At 35.6% G+C, this 20,792-nt stretch overlaps 1 protein-coding gene across 1 annotated transcript; it reads right to left on the reverse strand.

Annotated features, from left to right (window-relative positions):
* Positions 1-1,913: 1,913 nt before the first annotated feature.
* LOC110456789 (alpha-(1,3)-fucosyltransferase C-like) lies at positions 1,914-8,494 on the reverse strand. The gene is made up of 3 exons (XM_021507752.1): positions 8,465-8,494; positions 8,142-8,269; positions 1,914-4,355 (listed from the first exon to the last, which is right to left on the reverse strand). The coding sequence occupies exons 2-3, from the start codon at positions 8,195-8,197 to the stop codon at positions 3,269-3,271; spliced, it is 1,143 nt and encodes a 380-aa protein (XP_021363427.1). The 5' UTR covers positions 8,198-8,269; positions 8,465-8,494; the 3' UTR covers positions 1,914-3,268.
* Between the last annotated feature and the right edge of the window lie 12,298 nt (positions 8,495-20,792).

The following is a 20,792-nucleotide window of genomic DNA, read 5'->3' on the forward strand; positions in this document are numbered from 1 at the left end:
GGTAGAGCGTAAGACTAGTAAACCAGATATTTTGGGCTCAGAAAAAATAATGACCTCCTTTACATAAAGGAACCCGGGAGATATAATGATCTGCTTTATGAAAAGTTCTTTTTACACAACCAATAACATTATCTATGTGACGTGTCTATGACTAGTCTGATACGTACACTGTCACCCTCATCAGACAAATGACCAATGAAGCATATGCACACAAATGTGTAAAATGTGTTCGAGTTGTCCTCAAAATCGATCTCGATTTCGGCTACTCTGTAAGCGTATGTACAATAGTTGTTATATTTGTACCGAAATGACTCGATTCAGCAACGCTTTGCTTAATACTTGGTCATAGATTTGCGAGAGTCTTTTGTCATTTGTCTGATGAAGGTGATAGTATACATATCGTACTAGTCATCGAAATGTCACATAGAAAATTGTATTGGTTGTATAAAAAGAACTCTTCATAATCCATACTTACCAACATAAGAAAATGTTTAGAAATGATCTACTTTATTTCAATTTATTTTTTGTTGGTATCGCCATTGGGACTTGGATCATGTTGGTGATTATAACTCATAGTCATCACTAAATTGTATCTTTCAAAACTCTGTGCCGTGAATTTGTCCTTCAACATTCGATATTTATCGTTTTAATCGTAATATTCAGAGCAAACTCGACAATATCGAATTAGACTAAATGAGACATTTGAAAAACGCTGGCAGATGGGGACACCGGCATATTATTATGAATAAATGGAAAGTTTACGGGAAGGTGATTGAAATCGTCACCTTTATCATACAGCTCATATACATGTTATAAGAAAAAATCGAAGTAAGTGGCTGATATAGCAGAGTCTGTAACATCTTTGAAATAAATAGAATACAATCAATTTGACCAAGAGAGGGTCACAATTATTCTAAACAAATCTATTTCCTAGAATTTGGTCGTTTATGATTATGCTCCTAAGTGTTCCTGACGACGTCGTTGTCGCTACCTCTTTATCCTTCGATATCCTGGTATTGAATGGTTTCGACATAGGTATGTATAGCGGTTGTCGTCGATGTAGCAAAACACGCTTATCCTTCTGAATCTCCTGGTCTTATCATCTTTGTTAATTTCAAAGGTATTCACGTAATTCGTTCATTTCGGTGTTCTCCTCTTTTCCTTTTAATGCAGGACTTATGATCAAATAACGCCCATTCTGAAGTATATATAAGGCATGAGACAAAATGTTGTGCACGTGATAAGAACGTTTCTTGAAGCCAAATTGTTGAAGATTTCAGAATAGTAATTCATATTTAAAATGCATAAAAAGGATAGCAATAAAAGGCAAGAAATACCATCTTTAGCGCATCTTTAATATCATCAATACGATTCATCAATTGGAAAAAATACCATCAACATGTTACTATATATAAAAACAATGTACATATTAAACGTGCTGCAACGTCTCGTGGCCGGCTGGTCCCTTTTTCAAGCTATGACGTAGCGACAGGTTTAATACGTACATTGTTTCAATGTGTAAGTAAAACTTTGATATTTAAATGCATCTCATTTTATATTGTATCTCATGATATTCACAATTTTCAGATATATGTTATTCGTTAAAATATGTAGATGAAATATTGAAGATATTGGGTAACGATTTTAAGATATGTAATGCTTTACTAATAAATATTGATATTACTGCATATTGGTTAACATTAGTAAGCTGTATTATGAAAAGTTCTTTTTACACATCCAAGAAGAGTTTCCATGTGACGTTTCGATGACTAGTACGGTATGTATACTGTCACCTTCATCAGACAAATGACCAGTGAAGCGTATGCACACAAAGGTGTAAGGTGTGTACGAGTTGTCCACAAAAGGGATGTCGATTCGGCTACGCTGTAAGCGTATGTACAATAGTCGTTATATTTGTACCGAAATGACTCGATTCAGCTACGCTTTGTTTAATACTTGGTCATAGATGTACAAGAGTCTTTGAGCCCCCATAATCTCATTAGTAAGTTGTACTTAATCGTCTTTCTCCTGACATTTCCTTCCAAGTGATTTATGTGAGCTACTTGAAATTAAAGGTTAATATGAAATATGGGGCAGCTTTGGACTGACTTCATCTCAGTATAATCACTCATTAAAGCAGACTATGGTCCCTTGATTAATATCAACATGAACATTAGTGCACATAGCCACCTGGGAGACTAGACAGTGATATCTAAAGACCTCTCACCTGATTGCTGGTCATGGGTAAAAGGGAGAACATGCATCCAACCAATTAATAATTCAGGGATCTCTCAGCTCTGTCAGCCTGACATTCGGACCCTGTTACCCTATTCTCCTTACTTAGTAAATTAACAGAGGCTCTCCCTTCTTTACCTTATTCACATATGCCATATTTGTTATTGGCTCCTTACTGATAAAGGAAGAAGAGTATGAGGACCTAGTTTGGCCACATGACTAGTGACCTATGGCAGTAAACTGCTTCCAGATAATAATATGGAATAAGGATTATTAATGTTGCCAGTCTGCTGCTGTACACCCCAAATCGGCCAATACAACTCTATAGAATCTAGGTTTAGCTAGGATGTATACATCAACTCAACATACCCTAGGGTAAGCCAGTAAATTAAACTCAAAGCCTAAGCAATGTGACTTCCAAGTATTGCAAATTTAAGCAACCAGGCTATGGTTTTCAATTAGCTTTAGGTAAGTCACAGTCGTTCAAGTCTTGTTTACTACGGATTGTTGTTTACAGCCTTTCAGCACTCTGCTCTCCAACACTATGGGGTCAATAGCTTATCGGCAACTCTTATCTACAGACTTGTAAATAAATTCTGTGAATTTATCTTGCTTTGTTTGTTATTTGTTGTGTAAACTATATATTATGTGTTGCCTGGTGTATTGTTTTTTAAAAATACAAACAAGTAGCGAAAAAACAATTCACCAAAGCCAAAAAGTCCATTCATTTCATCAATAATTTTACGACGGCTGATAGCAGAAAGACACTTTTGATAACTGTCATGTTCAAAACTTTTATACGCAGGTCGGTGGTTTTCTCCGGGTACTCCGGCTTTCCTCCACCACCAATACCTGGCACGTCCTAATGACGTAAAACACACCAAAAAAATCAAAACAAATCTGTAAACATGCTTTACTTTTACACTTCGGGAAGTATTGATATTAGAATTTTCAGCTTATGAAAACAAAATTTGATTTAATAATTTTCAACTCATAACAACAAGAAGATTAGAAAATAATATTTTGTCATTGTTTAGTGTAAGTCGTTTGCAAGTCTACAGGACTTTCGTTTTGATTTGCCCCCTAGAAGCCATTCCCCTATATCACGATATAATCGTTCGTATTTATGTACATCTTTTTGATGAAGTCGTCGACAGAGTTCACAGAATGGAGCAGAATGAATCGTTCCATGGTTTATCTTATAATGTGCTCGCCATTTCATATACTTTTTTATTCTTGTTTTGTTTTTGGAGAAAGCTTTGACGTATTTTCCTAGATCCGATATATGTTTGAATTTTGAGGTATCTATATAAGAACCAGGAGGAAGAAACATGGACAGATTCGCGTCACTCCGTACAATGGGTAACGCCATTTCTGAAGAAGCATACATTTTGAAACTCTTTTCAGTAATGTAATCTTTACATAATTCACTTTCAAAAGACAAATAAAATTTATACGGTTTTAAACACTCCACAGTATTTTTCCTTGAACAATTTTTCACACCACATTTCCCGTAAATATCCACCGACGTCACTTTTTTCAATTTCTTTACGAATGTATCTCGTTTTCCACTTGTTTCACAATTAGATACCATCCAAGCGATACCTTTGGACTTCTTTTGCCAATTTGCATATGTATCTTTTCTTTCTTTTTCCAGTATGTTTTGATTATCAGTTCGTTTCCTAAATACACCATATGTATTCGTTATATCGGCATCCCTTCTGTAACTCATTGTCCAATTAAATACATTTTTCCATTTGTCTAATTTATTCCAGTGAGCCCCTGGAGGTTCCAGTGCATGAAACACCCAGATTTGTCCCATCTTCTTTGGGGGGTGTTTTACCTTGACATACGGGGCATGAAATACAACAACGTCACTTCCAGCGTATGAATTTCCTTCCCCGTCTGTCAGGTAGCATTTGCGATCACATCCTGCGAATATGTCCATCGGAAGCCATATCGGACGGTTAAAGTAGTGGACTCGTATGGTTGTTTCCATAGGTATTAGATATTCAAAATAGCCGTAGCTGGAGCGAGAATGTATCCAAAACAGATACAGAAATATTGATGTAGTACCAAATAGAAGTGAAAAAAGAGCGAAAGTCGAGGATCTGCAACACCTGGAACAAACATAAATAGTGCAAATATATTATAAATTCTATTTCGATATGTTCTAATTAAGATTCCAATCTATCCTAACTTGACAAACCGTCCTTATCAATAGTTCTAACAGTTTTTCCCCAGCTTCAGCATCTTTATTTACACTCAGTTTTAACGGTACATTCTATTTTTTAATGTTGACCGCAAACACACAGCATCATTCTGCCTTCAGCTTACACAAACCTTGGGTAAGTATTATTTTTAATTATTAATTATATGATATCCTTTTATATTTTATACTTTGTTTTCATATAATGTCAATGTTCCCTGTTTTTGTGTGTCTCGACTAAGGAGGGAGTTGCTTCGAAAATCTGACAACCTTACATTGTTTTACACTGTTGGCTTTACTTCCTTACCCCATATATATGAAAAATATTTTTGTAATAGATAGTATTGGTATGCAATAGGTTCTATCTGAACCTGTGATTTAAAAAAATCAATTGCATACCAATCATATCTGTCACTAAAAGTATGCTGTATGTGAAACTGTGTCTATTTATACCTATTGACACATTTTGTTGTTGTTTCGGTGGAGGAATAGTATTGTGACGTTTTTTTTAACTGGTATTACTTTCTTTTTGAATATTCTATTATTGAAATCCCGAACTCGCAGACACAGCTATCTCATTGTAAATAGACATCAGACCTAATCAAACCGTTCATCTTGGATGATACTGTGAGTAATATCTTTTGTTGAACGTTGTAAAATAATATTTCAACAATTACTGCAACGAGATTTTCTGCCAAATTGTTTAATTATAAATCAAGTTTTTTTTTATTTTAGTATCTTTTTTTTTGTCGCTAAATAAATACAATTATAAGAATAGCCTTCCGTCCATCGGCTGTATCAAACCTCGTTAGGGAGAAAATAAGTAAGTAGACTAAAAAGCGTGTAATACAGTTTTGTCCTTTTTTAATCTATAAAACTATACAGCACAAAATAAAACATGTTTTAGATTTGAATTACACTTACCACAAAAAGGTAAAACAAATATGCATTTCTATTTGCCACTATAAACGGATTAATTTTTATTCCATTTTCTCTCAACTAACACCATTCATCAATACAAAAACAAAAGTTCGTTTTTTTTCAATCGCTAGTTACGTGAAGATAGACAATTTTATTTCTTGAATTAGAAATGGTTCCTATGAGCTATGTTGCATGTTTCAAATAAAAAATAAAAATAAAAATTTATACGTTCCTGTGGATTCGAACGAAACTGTACGATGTGGATATTGCAAATACGCAGCGTTATTCACTAGGCCAAGAATCAAAGGTCCTCTGTCCTTGTTTCTGACATACCCATAATCTCTTTTCCGAGTATGGTCAGGAGTAATCGTGAAAACGTCCAATTTGTCACATATCTATATACACACTACCTGAAACGTAACAACTTAAACCATGCGATTGCTAATTTCCGTTTTCGTAGTAGAGATATATTCGCTAAAACACGACGATTGCATGTCATACATTTTCCGTTCTTCAGAACCAGATACATTTATATATATACATATTTTCATTAATTGAATTGTTGAAATATGAAACTAATAACAAGTATGAAAAATATTTAAAAAAAACACCACACAGTATCGTAAAAATATAGGTTCTGGTTTTCAATCGTATATAAGTTACTTTTTTTTGGATAATGGAACATAAATGGTAATACATATAAACATCATTCATATGTACTAACAAAGGCACGTAACAGATCAGCGATATAGTGTATCTGGCCTCAGGGAAAGAAACAAACACCTTATTGAGGATATGGATCACATATATGCCCTAGCAAGAATGTAGGTGATTCCAGACAAGTTACTTATTCTAGCCTATGAATGTAGGCGGCGACTAATAATGTCATATTGTAAGGGATATATAATTAATGGGGTGTATAGGATGAATTGATGAATTAATTAACTATGAATACGTTTAATGCTCACCTAGATGTCGACAAAAAACCTTTTATGGTAAGAATGTTTTTCTAATATATGTATTACACATGTTGGGAATACTTTTGAAGACACTGCTGTTTTTGTCCCTGAAACTGTGTTAAGGACTTTCCACACATGTTTTTCTTGTCGTATGTTCGTGTCGTCATTTCCGTATTGCGTATCGGGCATTGCAATACCGTAGTGTAAATTATAGTAACACCGGGTAAACATTAGTACACGTGCGTGACGATGATGTGTTAACACCCAGTATCGAGATTTTTGTTGGGAAATACGTAATCACACGTACTTCGAAATGAAGCTTATGATACAAAGACATAAATTAACGTACGGGAAGACACTGACATAAGATCAGATGACTTCAAGGAGGTCGTATATGAGGCGCATGGAACACAGGGGCATGGATCGATTTACTTGTAATATTAAAAGATAGGGGTCACCTATTCTAATAAATACAGGAGACCCCTATTTTTTATATAACAAGTAACGCGATCCATGCCCCTGTGGCATGAATGCAGACGGATGAGTTTTGTTTACCGACCTCACCTGTACCAAGCACGTGCTGACACTAGTTCACAAGCTCGGGTCGCTACGAGTTTTGTTGTCGAGCGAGTTACGCTCTGTCAGGTAAATCTTTTCTCAAAAGCAGTTTTGTAAAATGTCAAGATCTCTATAAAATGCAAGTGTATTATGTGCGTGCAAGTGATAACGGCATGCCATGCGATAGCCTATGGTTACATATATCATGCGTAAGCGGGCTATGGAATGATGTCCAAAGTGTTTATGATTGAGAGTAATTTTGTTCCATTATTTTTAGAACAGTAAATTGACAAATTTTGATATCATAATTTAATTTATTTCCGTCGTTTTTTGTATAGTAAAGAAAACAACTGTCATTGTAAAAAGTTGTATCCCTCTACAAAAAGTTTCGGGTTTTTTTCAAGATAGACAACTCTCATCGGGATCAAAATTATTGTAAAATGTAAAATGAATCAATTATAAAGACTTTGTGTGTATTTGGTTCAATTTTTCACTCTTTTTGTATGAAACTATGTGTCCTGTTTGCTTTTAGCTTGTATTTAGTAACTTTTATCCATAAGATTTCAATAAAAAACGCTTTTTGTAACATGTTGTAGATATTTTATGACAAATAAAATATCTGTAGGGTTGATTAGCAATGTTTCTTTTCATTATTTTATTGTTGTAATAGTTTTGAACAATGCCACACGCTCAAAAAATGTGAAAGTGTTGAATTTGACAAAAAAATCCCCAGTTTATCGGAATGCTTAGAATTTCATAAAATCATCTCTACATAGTGACATAACCATTATGTGAAACTTTCATTGAATTCTGCTGGCTAATTGCGAAAGGGTGGAGCCTCCTTAAATACTGGATGGCAGAAATAAGTGGGAAAAGAGATAGGAACAGAACACGCATCCTCATTTTTCAATGATGGAACCAAGAATAAAACAAATTAAAGGGAGGTAACTCCATGTATGAAAATTAGTTGATTGATATCGTGTTTGGCCGGTAGCGAGACAGGGATCTTTAATATGAACAATATAAAAGGTCATTTTGAATCTGAAAGGAGTAAACACTTACACAAATCATACTTATTTCCAAGACTTAAAGTACAGATAAATAGATGTTAACAGCATAAATTGTACATTTTATAAAATGAACAGAACCGAAAATGGATTTTAATGGGTTCAAAATATTATATTGATAAAAATATCACAAGAGAGCATGGATTAGATAATAATCTGTAAACAATCTCTTCTTACTTTAGAGCTATTTACCTCAAGAACGATGATGTTTTATCCCGGCCTCGGGGGTCTGGCAATACGCTTTTCATCCTGTTTTATACACCTGTCCACGGCCAAACGTTAACATTCCTGTTTTGCACAGTGAATGATTCAAATACAACCTTAATAGAAAATTATACCGGCTTTTACATCGTTAGCAGGTCGTTACGAAAACATTTTCTATCTGTTCGGCAGGCATGCCAGAATAGCTGATACTGCTCAGTATATAAGATGTCATCCTCGTTACAATTAATTTTATTGCTATAGATAGATTAGAAGCGACACTTACAATCAAACAACGGTTTTACACAACTCACCGTTGATGTCGACAGCCTAGGGCCATTTCATTTAACTGTGTTATGCATATATCATCACTACTGGAGATTACAACTTAAGCATATTCAGCTTGATATTAAACAAACAAAACATTTCATATATCACTTTTCAACGGTAATCATACGAAACGAAACCATTTTGTGCGAGAGTGCTCTGCTGAGAGAGTGTTAGCAATTATGAGTTGTTCGTTGTTTGAAATGTTGGGTTAGTAAAGTTTTCTCATTCGTTAACAGGGGAACCGCACTATAGGTGCTGTTATTGTTTTTAACGTATTATATATTCATAGTTTATACAATGCATATTATAAGGAATAATATTTACACACTTACACACATATACAGATATAAAGGTGTATAAAGGTATGATGAGTTATAACGACAGTTTCAGTCCAGAATTGGCACGAGATCCGAACAAACAAATGGTCGTAGTTTAAATTAATGTTTTCTAAGATCAAAGAAAATTGCAATACAAATTTGTTTTTTACACTTCCGTTTTATCGTAGATAGCACAACTTTATCTTTACGTTTAAGCACTGTTTTATTCATTTCGGTTACTTTTAAGTCACTTTGCAATTTCGCAATGCAAGCTCTTAACGTGTTGTTATGTTTTACTCTAAATATCCCTCGGCTCTTCGAAATGGATATACAGTATTTTAGTGTTTATTAACTGTAATTTTTCATGCCTTTGTGTTGATGAAGAGGCGGTTTGCCTCGTAAATTGGATAATTATTTTTGCACGTAATGTCACTTTTACTTCTTTTTCGATTTCTATGTGCTGCGGTTCTAGCTTTTTTTAATGTGTTTTAACTTATTAATAAGACACTAAATAAAATTGTTATCAATTTGACGATTTTATATAAAATACTCTGTGTATTACAATGATGGAATTAATTTCATTAACACATTGGTTGTCAATATAGCAGGGTTTGGGATTGAAGAACTTCAGCGAGTCGCACTTAAAAAATAACCTATTGCTTTACACTTTCACATAGCTATGTAACTGCGCCAAATTAATAAAATGTATTTTGCATTGTAGTCTTTTTCGTTACATTTCATTTTCCTTATTTTGTAACTATTTTAACGTTGTTATTTACTCGTTCAACCAATTATATCGTCGTTTATATTAATGAAATATGGTCTCAGGTGTCCAAACAAGAGATTTGGGAGAATGATCCCGGATGTAAACTGAATTTGGATGCCAAAAACAACAACAAAAAACCCCAACAACAACAAGAAAACTGTTTTAAACTTCAACAAAACCACTTATGTTTAAACTATCCAGATGTATTTTGGTCAGTTTAAACATGACTCATCAAATTTGGTTCATATTGAGACGGAAATAGATCAAAGGAGTGCTCAGCTAAATATGAAAAAAGGGTCAGTAAACATACATTTGATATATATGTGGATTGGTCTCAATACGATCCATTTAAGCTGTCAATGCAAACAACATACAGTTTAAAACAAATAAACATCGTCACTTTGTGAGACATTTGCAGTCACACATGAAGGAAGGTTAAATGATTTATCTCCTTTCAGCTGTTATGTCAATAATGAGGGAGCCTAAAAATACTTAACGTCGAGTATGAACTTTTCCACGCCCGCGGTATTAAAGGAGAAGGGGAGTTAGATATCAAGTTGACAAAGCTTTGTGTTGTTTTGTTTAAATTACGGCGTTGTAAAACATCAAGATAGTTTACCTTCATTGCTGGTTACGTGATGTAGATTTTGCTGTAATGCAGGCAAAACATCTATGACATTGAAAACAATGACAGATAAAAATACCCCAAAAAAACTCAGATCAGCAATAAGAGGAGACACACACACAATAATAATAACAATAGAAGACCTCACGAATCCATACAAACAACCATAAGCCATACGAAAACAACTTAACAGTGGTCATTAATCCAGAGACAACCAAAAGAAATACTTTACCCAGGTGAATTAAATATCACCTTAAGTAAGTTTTAAGTATAATGATTTGTATTGTTTTATTTCTATTTTATTTCTATTTATTGTATAGCAGCAATCACTATGGACCACCGATTCATAATGTGTATAGTGGCCACAGGTACACTTCACATGTAGCACATGTAACTCCACTATAGTATATATATATAGAATTACCTACATTGGTTCTGTGTGTGTGTGTGTGCAAGGTCATGTGACTGAGTTGTCTTTGTGTTGTTCCTGTACATGTACTGTCCATGTCTTGTCCACATGTATCTGTAGGTAATGTGCAACACTGACATGACCTTTGACTGGACGACCCGACATTTTATTGGTCGGTACTTTTTGGAGGGAATTTCCTATGTAAGAACTTTCCACCCAACTACAAGAAGGGGCCTTTTGAGAGGACTAGTTGTCCTATTCTAGGTCTGGATACTATTGGAAAAGAATATCATTTAGAATGGTAAATGTTATATTTTTATATATTTCATAAACTCTCTGATATCGATATATTAGTTATAAAATGTAAAGGTTTAATTTATTACTAATCTAGGATTTTTGGTAAATGATATAATTGAAATACCCAGAGTAACTCAGAATTAGGATGAGTGATTTCTTTGTAATGCATCTTTTTAAGAATACTATATTATTTTACTTTTTTGTTTAGATTAAATACTTTCCATGGTTAAAATTTATTGTTCTGAAATATGGTTAAAATATGGATGAAACCTAAACTCTCAGTTTTTGTTAAGACAAAATCCATAGATGCTAATATAGTTATCTGACATAGTTTCTTCATTTGATATTACAGTAAAGGATCAGACCGCATATTTTCATGCGTACATAGATTGGACTGATTCAATATAAAAGGATCAGCACTTGACCCTCTACCCATAGTTGGGGTAAGCAGTATTTTATCTATTGTTTTAACAAATGTAAAATTGTTATAGATGTATCCTAGTCAGATTATTTGTCTTGACATTATTCTGTTTTCTGTTTATCCATTATCTAGTATAGATGAATATTGTTATTATAAGTAAGCAAGAGGATTATCTCCCCTTGTTGCATTCTATGTATTGTGTGAACAATAGGAAAAGTCAAATAGTAAACTTTTTTTCAAAGTCATCATGATTGTAGATGTATGTATAGAGAGAGATGAATAGATTTGATTAAATTAGATAAATAGGATAGGTATACTGTTTATGTGGATTTTATATGATTTATATAGTTGTGACCTATTATAGCTAATGTATGTATACATATTATATAGGGTACACATTGTGATACTAGTAAAGTGATATGTATGTAACTATGTTATTTATGGGTGTGTAAATTTGTGTTGCAGGGTAAACACCATCTATATCTTTTAACAGCATTCATACAAGCTGGTATCTGTTTGTGTGCAATATCTATACTAAATACTGTCATCACCATATCGGAGACAATACATGCTCGAACCCGACCCGGTTATTCAAGGACCCAACCCGGTTACAATACGACAACAAAATAATAGACATTCTTATTCAACACAAACAAAAGGAGATACGAAAAGGAAGTAATGGATATCATTATTCCACAAACAACTACTAGAGATATGCTTACAAAATAATAGACATCATTAGTCCACAAACAACCACTAGAGATATGATAACAACATAATAGACTTCATTAGTCCACAAACAACCACTAGAGATATGATAACAAAATAATAGACATCATTAGTCCACAAACAACCACTAGAGATATGCTAACAACATAATAGACATCATTAGTCCACAAACAACCACTACAGATATGCTAACAACATAATAGACATCATTAGTCCACAAACAGCTACTAGAGATATGCTAACAAAATAATAGACATCATTATTCCACAAACAGCTACTAGAGATATGATAACAAAATAATAGACATCATTATTCCACAAACAGCTACTAGAGATATAATAACAAAATAATAACAACTCGTTAAGGAAAAGAATAATTGCTCTTTTCCTGCTCTCAAATCTCTGTGACTACCGCCTTGCTTAAGATGCAAGAGGCCCCTTACTAGTGGTTAAGGCATCTGGCATTCTGCTACCACTAGCCCTCCACCACTTGGTCGCGGGTTCGAGACTTACGTGAGGCAGTCTGACCATAGGTCGGTGGTTTTTCTCCAGGAACTCCGGCTTTCCTCCACCACCAAAACCTGACACGTCCTTAAATGACCATAGCTGTTAATGTGACGTAAAACACAAACAAACCAAATCGATCTCGACATCGAATTTCGACCCTAAAGAAGAGAAAAGATTATATCATATAAGCTGTTTCTGTTGGTTTCTCGTTGAAAGAAAAGTCACTTCTAAACATAGAAACATATAGGAATTGAACGGCGTTTTTTTTTTCATGTCGGTATGAACGCAAATCGGTTACATCCATATTAAACAGGAAGCTCCGCTGAAAAACGCCGTTCAATCCATATACTTACATTTTTACTATAAAACATTTTGTTCGTTTTTGAATAATTTATCTATATCACATTTGCTCAGCATTGCCACTATAAAACAATACCAAGGCAAGTTCCGTGTTATGAGACCATACTACAGGCGTAGTGATATCTCCACGGGACCGACTACCTACCGGATAGCTATTCCCATCCGCACTAGCAAGCGGATAAGCAAAAAACCTCATTCTGATTCAATAATAATTACCGTTGTATGTAAGACTATTATAAAATGTGAATTAAATATCTATTGATTGATTAAATTATGGAAAAAGTATCGATATTTTTGTGTTTATTTCCACGAACTATATTCTTTTTTGTGAACTTAGAAATGAAAATTAAAAAATAAATAAAATGTAATTATAAGCATAAAACAGTATTCTGTTCCGTGTTATGGTCCGATATCACGGAACAGGATTGCAGACAAATAATCATTATGCGCGAACGCGCGTTATTCATTTTGTCTGCAATCCTGTTCCGTGTTATAGAACAGCCCATTGCCCACGGTAAGTTTTCTCGTGCTATACATTTTTTCATTGGTGTATATTTGCTTGTTAAAAGCTAAAATGTGATGTAAAGTATGTTTGATACAAGACACCAAGTATTTTGTTCATATTTCTCTCTGAAAAATCCCTAATCGGGAGAAGAGAGAGCTGTTGTATGTTCACCCTTGATTGTTTAATGATAATCTATTATAAGATATTTTGTAAACAATCAGCACAAAATTAGTACATGACACTACGCCGTAGTTAGTGGGAAAACCACAATTACCACGTATTACTGATCCCTGTACGAATGGGCTGCTTTAAAATAGTTAAATCTTTCCCTCTGTACTACTGTTTTATAAGTTAGTTGCTTGGAGTCAGCTGTCAATCGATCAACATTTAACACAGAGGTGTTAGGGCTTTAGTTGCGTGTACCAAACGTATATAAGCAAATGTTGATCATTATCCATTCTTCTTCTGAATATTATACATTTTGATCGTTTAACCAAGGTCATTATCAGAAGTTAAAAAGGGATGAAAAGATACGAAAAATGTTGTTAGCAGATATCTGAATATTTTAAAATGTTTTCAGTGTATGCATCTACAGATTATCCTAGTTATGCATATGTCTAATTCGTATTAGTCACTGGCCATCCACAAGAGTATTCTAATTAACAAACTAATCTCGCAACCTGACGTTTTTTCAGAGCCTCGGGCTCCTTGATTAAAATTGTTTTAGACACTTAAAAAAACACTGAAATCCAATAATAATTTGTTTTACAACAATTGTTTTTATAACTTAAATTAATCACCATTGTCTCCCGGACGGAAGCGTATGGAGGGTGTTGGTGTTGGAGAAATCCGGATTAACCGGAAATAACCAATTTCCTGATAGGAATAGAACCCCGGCCATCTTGGTGAAAGGCGAGAACGCTGTCAACTACGCTATTCGACCACCCAAGCAGATCAACTCTTCCACTGTGCATCAATAATGAATCAAGATCATGTAATATTGATGGTAATGCTAGCATTATGGCGATACATACAACTGATAGTCATCAGTGTAATGAGGTTGCACTGAATAATGAATTCTTGCGAAATGCTTCAACGATGGCATATGTCATTAGGACCAGTATTCTAATGACTAGTGCTCTCCTCCTTGGGGGTTACTCCCTATGGTTGAATACACCAATTACCCAAACTATCTGATTGAAAAATCCTAACAGGTATGCAATAAAATACGCTGATACGCCAATACACTTAGCGTAACTTGTTTCAGGGAAGTTTCGTATTTATAATTCATGTCCCAATGATAAGTTTAAATATCAATACCGACACGTATTGCAAGTCAATAAGTGGCGTTGAAGTTCATTGACACATAGTTTCAGTGGAATTTACAAGAGGATAGCTGATGAAACCACAGGCAAAGCTCGAACAATAAGTTGGTTTTATTACGCTGTTACCAATATGTGAGTAACGCTTTATGATCAACCGTTCCCCGTGAAAGTAAATTGTTTTATAATGCCATGTTTTTGTTTTATTTGATCACAAGCCACTAACCGATACTTTTGAAGGAGACGGAAGCTACAATACGTCATCATGCAGTATGTTCGTCTTCTCCTTATCGTTAGTGTTTTGTATACCCAAACTGATGGACAAACATATGCCAGTGTGCACAAGCTTAAACATGAACTATTGCAAAATTACTCGACCACAACGCGTCCGGTCATTAACCAGGCCAGCAGTATTGAAGTCACGGTCGAGGTTGTTTTCGGAAGTGTCATGGACTTCGACATTGTGGAAGGCGTTTTGACCACCGAACATACCATATTAATAGGATGGGAAGACGAACTAATCACATGGGATCCAAAACATCACGAAGAGATCACAGAAATTAGTTTGCCATTTGGCGATGTTTGGACACCGACCATTACAATCAGTAATGCCATAGAGGAGTATGACCTGATGGAGAAACACAGTAATGTACTTATTGTACACTTCGGTCATAAGGGTCGGGCTTCAATCAAGTTTCTTACTTTTATTAAGTCAAGATGTCAAGCTTATGTAATATATTTCCCTTTCGACATTCAAAACTGTCTCATTATTTTCACCCCGATGGGATATAGAACAATACATGTTTATCTTGTCTCAGGTGGCATGGATACTTCTGAAATGACACCAAATAGTCAGTGGGATATATCTGCTGTAGATTTACAATATAAGACGATTTCCCTTGAAATTGCTATAACCTTGAACCGACTGCCATCTTTTCTGGTCTTAAACATTTTTGTTCCGATATTCTTTTTACAATTCATTAGTTTTTTTGTGTTCGTTCTTCCGGCGGAGTGCGGTGAGAAGGTTTCATTCGGCACGGCCATTGTTCTGTCATTGGCTATATATATGACAATAATAATGGATCAGTTACCACCGATCTCAAAGAGCTTTCCATTAGTCAGCCTTTTTCTTTGCATTAACCTTGCTAACAACATGGGCATGTGCATAGCGGCGATATTTTCTGTGCATTTTCACCATCAAAGTGACTTGCAAAAAATCCCCCGGATTCTGCATTTGGTGTCAATGATAGTAAACCGGACAAAATATACAAATTCAAACGCAGTTACCGAAGGCGTTGTCAAAAAGTTAGATACAGATGAATGTGAAATGAATATTATTTCAAACAGAAGCCACACAAAGGATTGTGTTGAGGGAAAGCAGCGACCAGCGCTTACATGGGCCATAGTTAGTAAATCCATAGATAAAATAACTTTAATCATATGCATCGTAATAACGTTGTTTGAAATGATTTTGTCGTGCTATTACATGAGCCAGCAGCCTTAATCTCGAATATGTGTTAAAGATAAAGTGTGACGATAGAGAATGGCGACGACACATCGTCTCCAGACAAATCTGTCATAAGTGAGGATACAAGTCCTAAGGAGTTCTTTGAGCTACAGCCAGTTCCATTAGAAGACTTCGGTGAGTCATTGAATGCAAATTGTGACAATATATAGCATAACATTGATGAATTGGTCAACTGTTCGAATCAACACGAGCAGATGAGTAGTATACCTGTGTGTGAAGATGAACTTGACAATACAATGCTTAGTTGTTCAATGTCCCAGACATTTAACAGTTCCCTTCAACTGTCATGTATCCCTGATCAGGCATTTATTCATAGTTTGGATGAAGAACTGGAAAACCTAGCTAAAGAGACTTATATTTGGAAACTTTTAAGCCTCACATATAACTCGGTAGACTCCATTACATGGTATCGAACAATATTATTGAACAGAGCAAGAGCTTATGAGGGGTGCCCCGAGGGAGATCTAGTTACTAGGAAAACTACCCAGAGAGGGGGGACAAGCGCCCAAAAATACGCTAAAGATTGTTTCGTACTGTATTAGTTCCTCCAAGGAGACCGATCTGATATCGGCACGATATTCACACGTCAGCGACAGAAGTTGGACTCAGTGACAAAAGACTCTATCCCATTTAACCACAGCATGATAGAGATATCCAGTACTGTCCATGGTTTGGTTGAAAGGGTATCCTCTCTTGAAAAAAGTGTGAAGCTATGTCTTAGGCGCGAAAAAGATTCAACACAGAAGATTCTAAACCTCGAAGCAGAAAATACTGAACTTCGAATGAAATTAGAGGGTCATGTTGATGAATCACGTTCAAAAATGACTAAGTTGGACTCTAGCTATAAGGCCTTGTCTGAAGCGCTCACTCCAGTTGACAATTTTAATCATAAAGAATACAAAAAGGATTTCGATAAAATGACTAATAAACTTCATTCGCTATCCTCAGCAGTCGGCGATCTCAAGAAAAACCTTAGAACATTCACGAAACCGTTTAACAGTTCCCCTGTTGGTGCCTCTGACATACCTGACGAACAGGTAAACATCCCTACGAGTGGGTCACGCGTACCCAACAATAGCCAAGCCGACACGAGCGAAGGTGTATATCGAGGTCAAATATGTTCAATAGAGTCCTCTCCTACGGCAGCCCATGAGCGCGATGAACATCTTGAGCAACCTCCAGACCATATCGTTGCTCTTCCGAATAGCTGTATGACGAGTGATCGCACAATTTCTTCACACAAATCGCCTTCTCATGTAACTTTACAGTCCCAAACTGTCAGTTTAAAGCATCCGTTTGAGGGTGATATCTCAGCCAGCGGCTCCATGCGTGTGACAAAGGGAGAAAGACGCTACATTCTACCATAGGGCTGTGTCCCTCAGCATGTGATGTCAATCCTTTAGTAAAAATCAGTCTTTATAAGAAAGTGATACTACCTTCAATTCTATATGGATGTGAGCACTGGGTTCATCTCGGTAATACCGACCTCGGGGAACTTAGTCGCTTTCAACATTACGCTGCTAAGGTCATTCTTTGAGCTGATCGTCGTGCCAGGTCAGATATTGTTGAGCCTATACTTGGTTTGATTAGAATTTCTGCAGCTATTGATAAGAGGAAGCTAATATTTCTGGGAAAGCTTGTTCTGATGGAGCAGTCTCTCTTAACTAAGCAGATCTTCACAAGAAGACTCTATTCATTCCTTCATTTGCAAACGGAAAATGTTGGAAGTGTTCGTGAAAGAGGGTTTGTTCCGGGTATTGTGCAGATAATCTACAAATATAACCTGTCGTCTTACTTGGTTGCACACCTTCGTAACTACACGTTCCCCTCTAAGCTTCAGTGGAAGGGAATAGTGAGAAATTCCATAATGGCTACAGAAAACCTGACCCTAAAAGATCGACTATGAAACAACCGTGATTTTGATATATTTAGGAACAGTCACTCCTTCTACAACCCGTACATTATGTTGCGCGCGGCAAAATCTAACAGAGACATAGAAGAAATTTACTCATTGTGCAGATTATTGGCAAAGCCTTCGCCACCTGACCGGGAACGTTTGCTCCAAGTGTTCCCAACATTTCTGTGACGTCATATCTCACTATTGATGTACCTGCTAGTACACCAGCGAACTCCGGGCTCATTTTCTTCACATGACCTTGCATAAGTTTGGATTGAATGTGTTCAATTACATTGATCAACATGACACTGCTACCTTTGTTCACAATTTATAAGGTGCAAAAACAGGTCCCCAATTTCAAGATGATACAACTCAAAAACTGTTTCTGATGCATGCAGCATACTTTGTCGTGCGCGCTTCGCGAACTCAAGTGAATGGAATGATTTAAGAAACCATGACTAAGACTTTTACTCACATTCGCGAGGACACAGTTCTTTAGCTGCGCCCTACCGCGGCATTTTCTGTCCTTTTTGTATTTTTTGCTTTTTTTTCTTGTACACAAATATCTCCTTTTTGGAGGAAATAAAGTTTGATGATGATGATTATGATGATGATGATAGTAACATGCACGGATTGACGACATTTTGTGAAGCAGGAACTTACCTTATGTTTCGAGTGATACCCAAACTTAGGACGACCTGTGCGGGAAAATGGTAGAAACAAAACGCATTCATTTAAGGAGTCGCCATTGTTAATTACTGTTTATATCGAGTGCACACAAGCACATCTGCGTGACCATGATATGTAAACAACCGGATATTGAGACGTTAATATGAAATGTGTGTGTAATGGCCCGAAGAAAAATACTGAAAAGTATGCGGGCAGATGTGTTACTATAAGATAAATCATCCTCTGGATACATTGTACATATACCTGACATGTAGCATGTATTAACAAGTCTATATATTGTAACGAAGTGGGTAATTCTCACCATTGTTGGTGAAGTTTGTTACATGTAATACACTGTTACTACCTATGGGAGACAGCTTGCTAATGTTTATATGTTGATCAGCTGATCAGTACTAATATGATTGTTATGTAATTTAACAAGTCTTGTATATATCAGTTATTGTTTAAGGACATGCAGGGTTGATTATGGTCCCATGGATGTATAATAATTCGTGTGGGAATGCAGTACGTTCCTTCCGCATGATTTACAGTTGGACTAGCCCTGTGTTGTAGACGTAACTTCAGAGAGTTTTTATACATATTTATAACAGCCGAAGGTGTAAAGACTGCATTTCCCCTGGATTATTGTCACCCAGTAAGCACAAACACAGTGTAAATTTATGTACGTACGATTTATTTTAGCTATAATAAATGTTTTCTGTCACCTAACTTGAACAGTTGCTATCGTCAACTATGGCGGTGAAGGTCGTTCGGTGTGTGAGTCGTATAGTAATTTTAGAGTCAAATCCGGCTTAACCGGATTCTAAGTAGATTTCAGATCGCATTTAATGTTCAAATATCATAATTGTAATTGTTAATAACTTGTATGTTAGCTAATGTGTATTTTTCTTAGGAACTTTTTGAAAATGATTGTTGAGTTCGGAAGAACATGTATGTAACTTGGTTACGTTGGCAACTTCCGGTTGCCTCGGGTTGCCAAATGACAGCCAGCAGCCGTTTGGTATAAATAGCGCGTTTCTTGTGCATTAGCTTCAGTAGCCTTTCGACCGGCATCGGGTTCTCCCTGTTCGACACAACTTCAAACGTTTCTAGTGTTTAACGTTATTATTAACGATCCTTCAGGTACATCAACTACTTTGGTCTTCTCCAGTACTGTGAGCAGTACTGTACATGTAAGTGAACATTTCCTGGTGTTATCACCAGTGTCTTTTAGGCAAGAAGTGACTGTATTGACATTTTCTGTGGTCAACGTTTGATAGCCAGTGTTAAGCACATATTCCTTTAATAGTCCAATATTACTTATTCGGTGGCTTATGATAACGTAATAGTTTATCTTCCTGACTAGGATTGTTGCTGTTCTATGTTATCACGGACATAATAGCTCAAATAGTCTTTATAGACAAGATTACTTGGAACCAATTCACTGTAGCAGTTTGCTAAGTTTAATTATTGTAAAAGCAGACCCCTATACTTTGATTTAATAGAGTGCTAGATTATTTAGTGTTAATTTCCAATACTATATAGTTAATCTGTTAACTTGTTACAATTGCATTACTCTTATTATTGAGGGTAGACTGAGACTTATATTATTTCGTAATTTATTGGTTAATTTGGGAAAGATAATTAGAGTGGAATTGCGTGCAAGAGAAAGCTTGAGATTGCTATATTTGAATAATTTGTTTTGTAAATAATTATTCTGTTCCTTACAAAATAATACTATTTATACTTGTAAAACTGGTCTTTGTCATTTATTTCTACTAATTAATTTGACTGCGTTTACTCCGACTATTACTGACACTGAGAAGATCCCTCTAGAAGGATTCCTGAGCTTGCCCGGAGTGACATTTTGTATGTGGCAGATTTCAATTAGTCTGTGACTACTAATTCGCTATACTGGCGAAGCGGACCTCGATAACCGTAGGCGGAAATCGTTACAATAT

The sequence above is a fragment of the Mizuhopecten yessoensis genome, unplaced genomic scaffold, assembly GCF_002113885.1.
Source record: "Mizuhopecten yessoensis strain PY_sf001 unplaced genomic scaffold, ASM211388v2 scaffold8841, whole genome shotgun sequence".
Classification (NCBI taxonomy): Eukaryota; Metazoa; Mollusca; class Bivalvia; order Pectinida; family Pectinidae; genus Mizuhopecten; species Mizuhopecten yessoensis.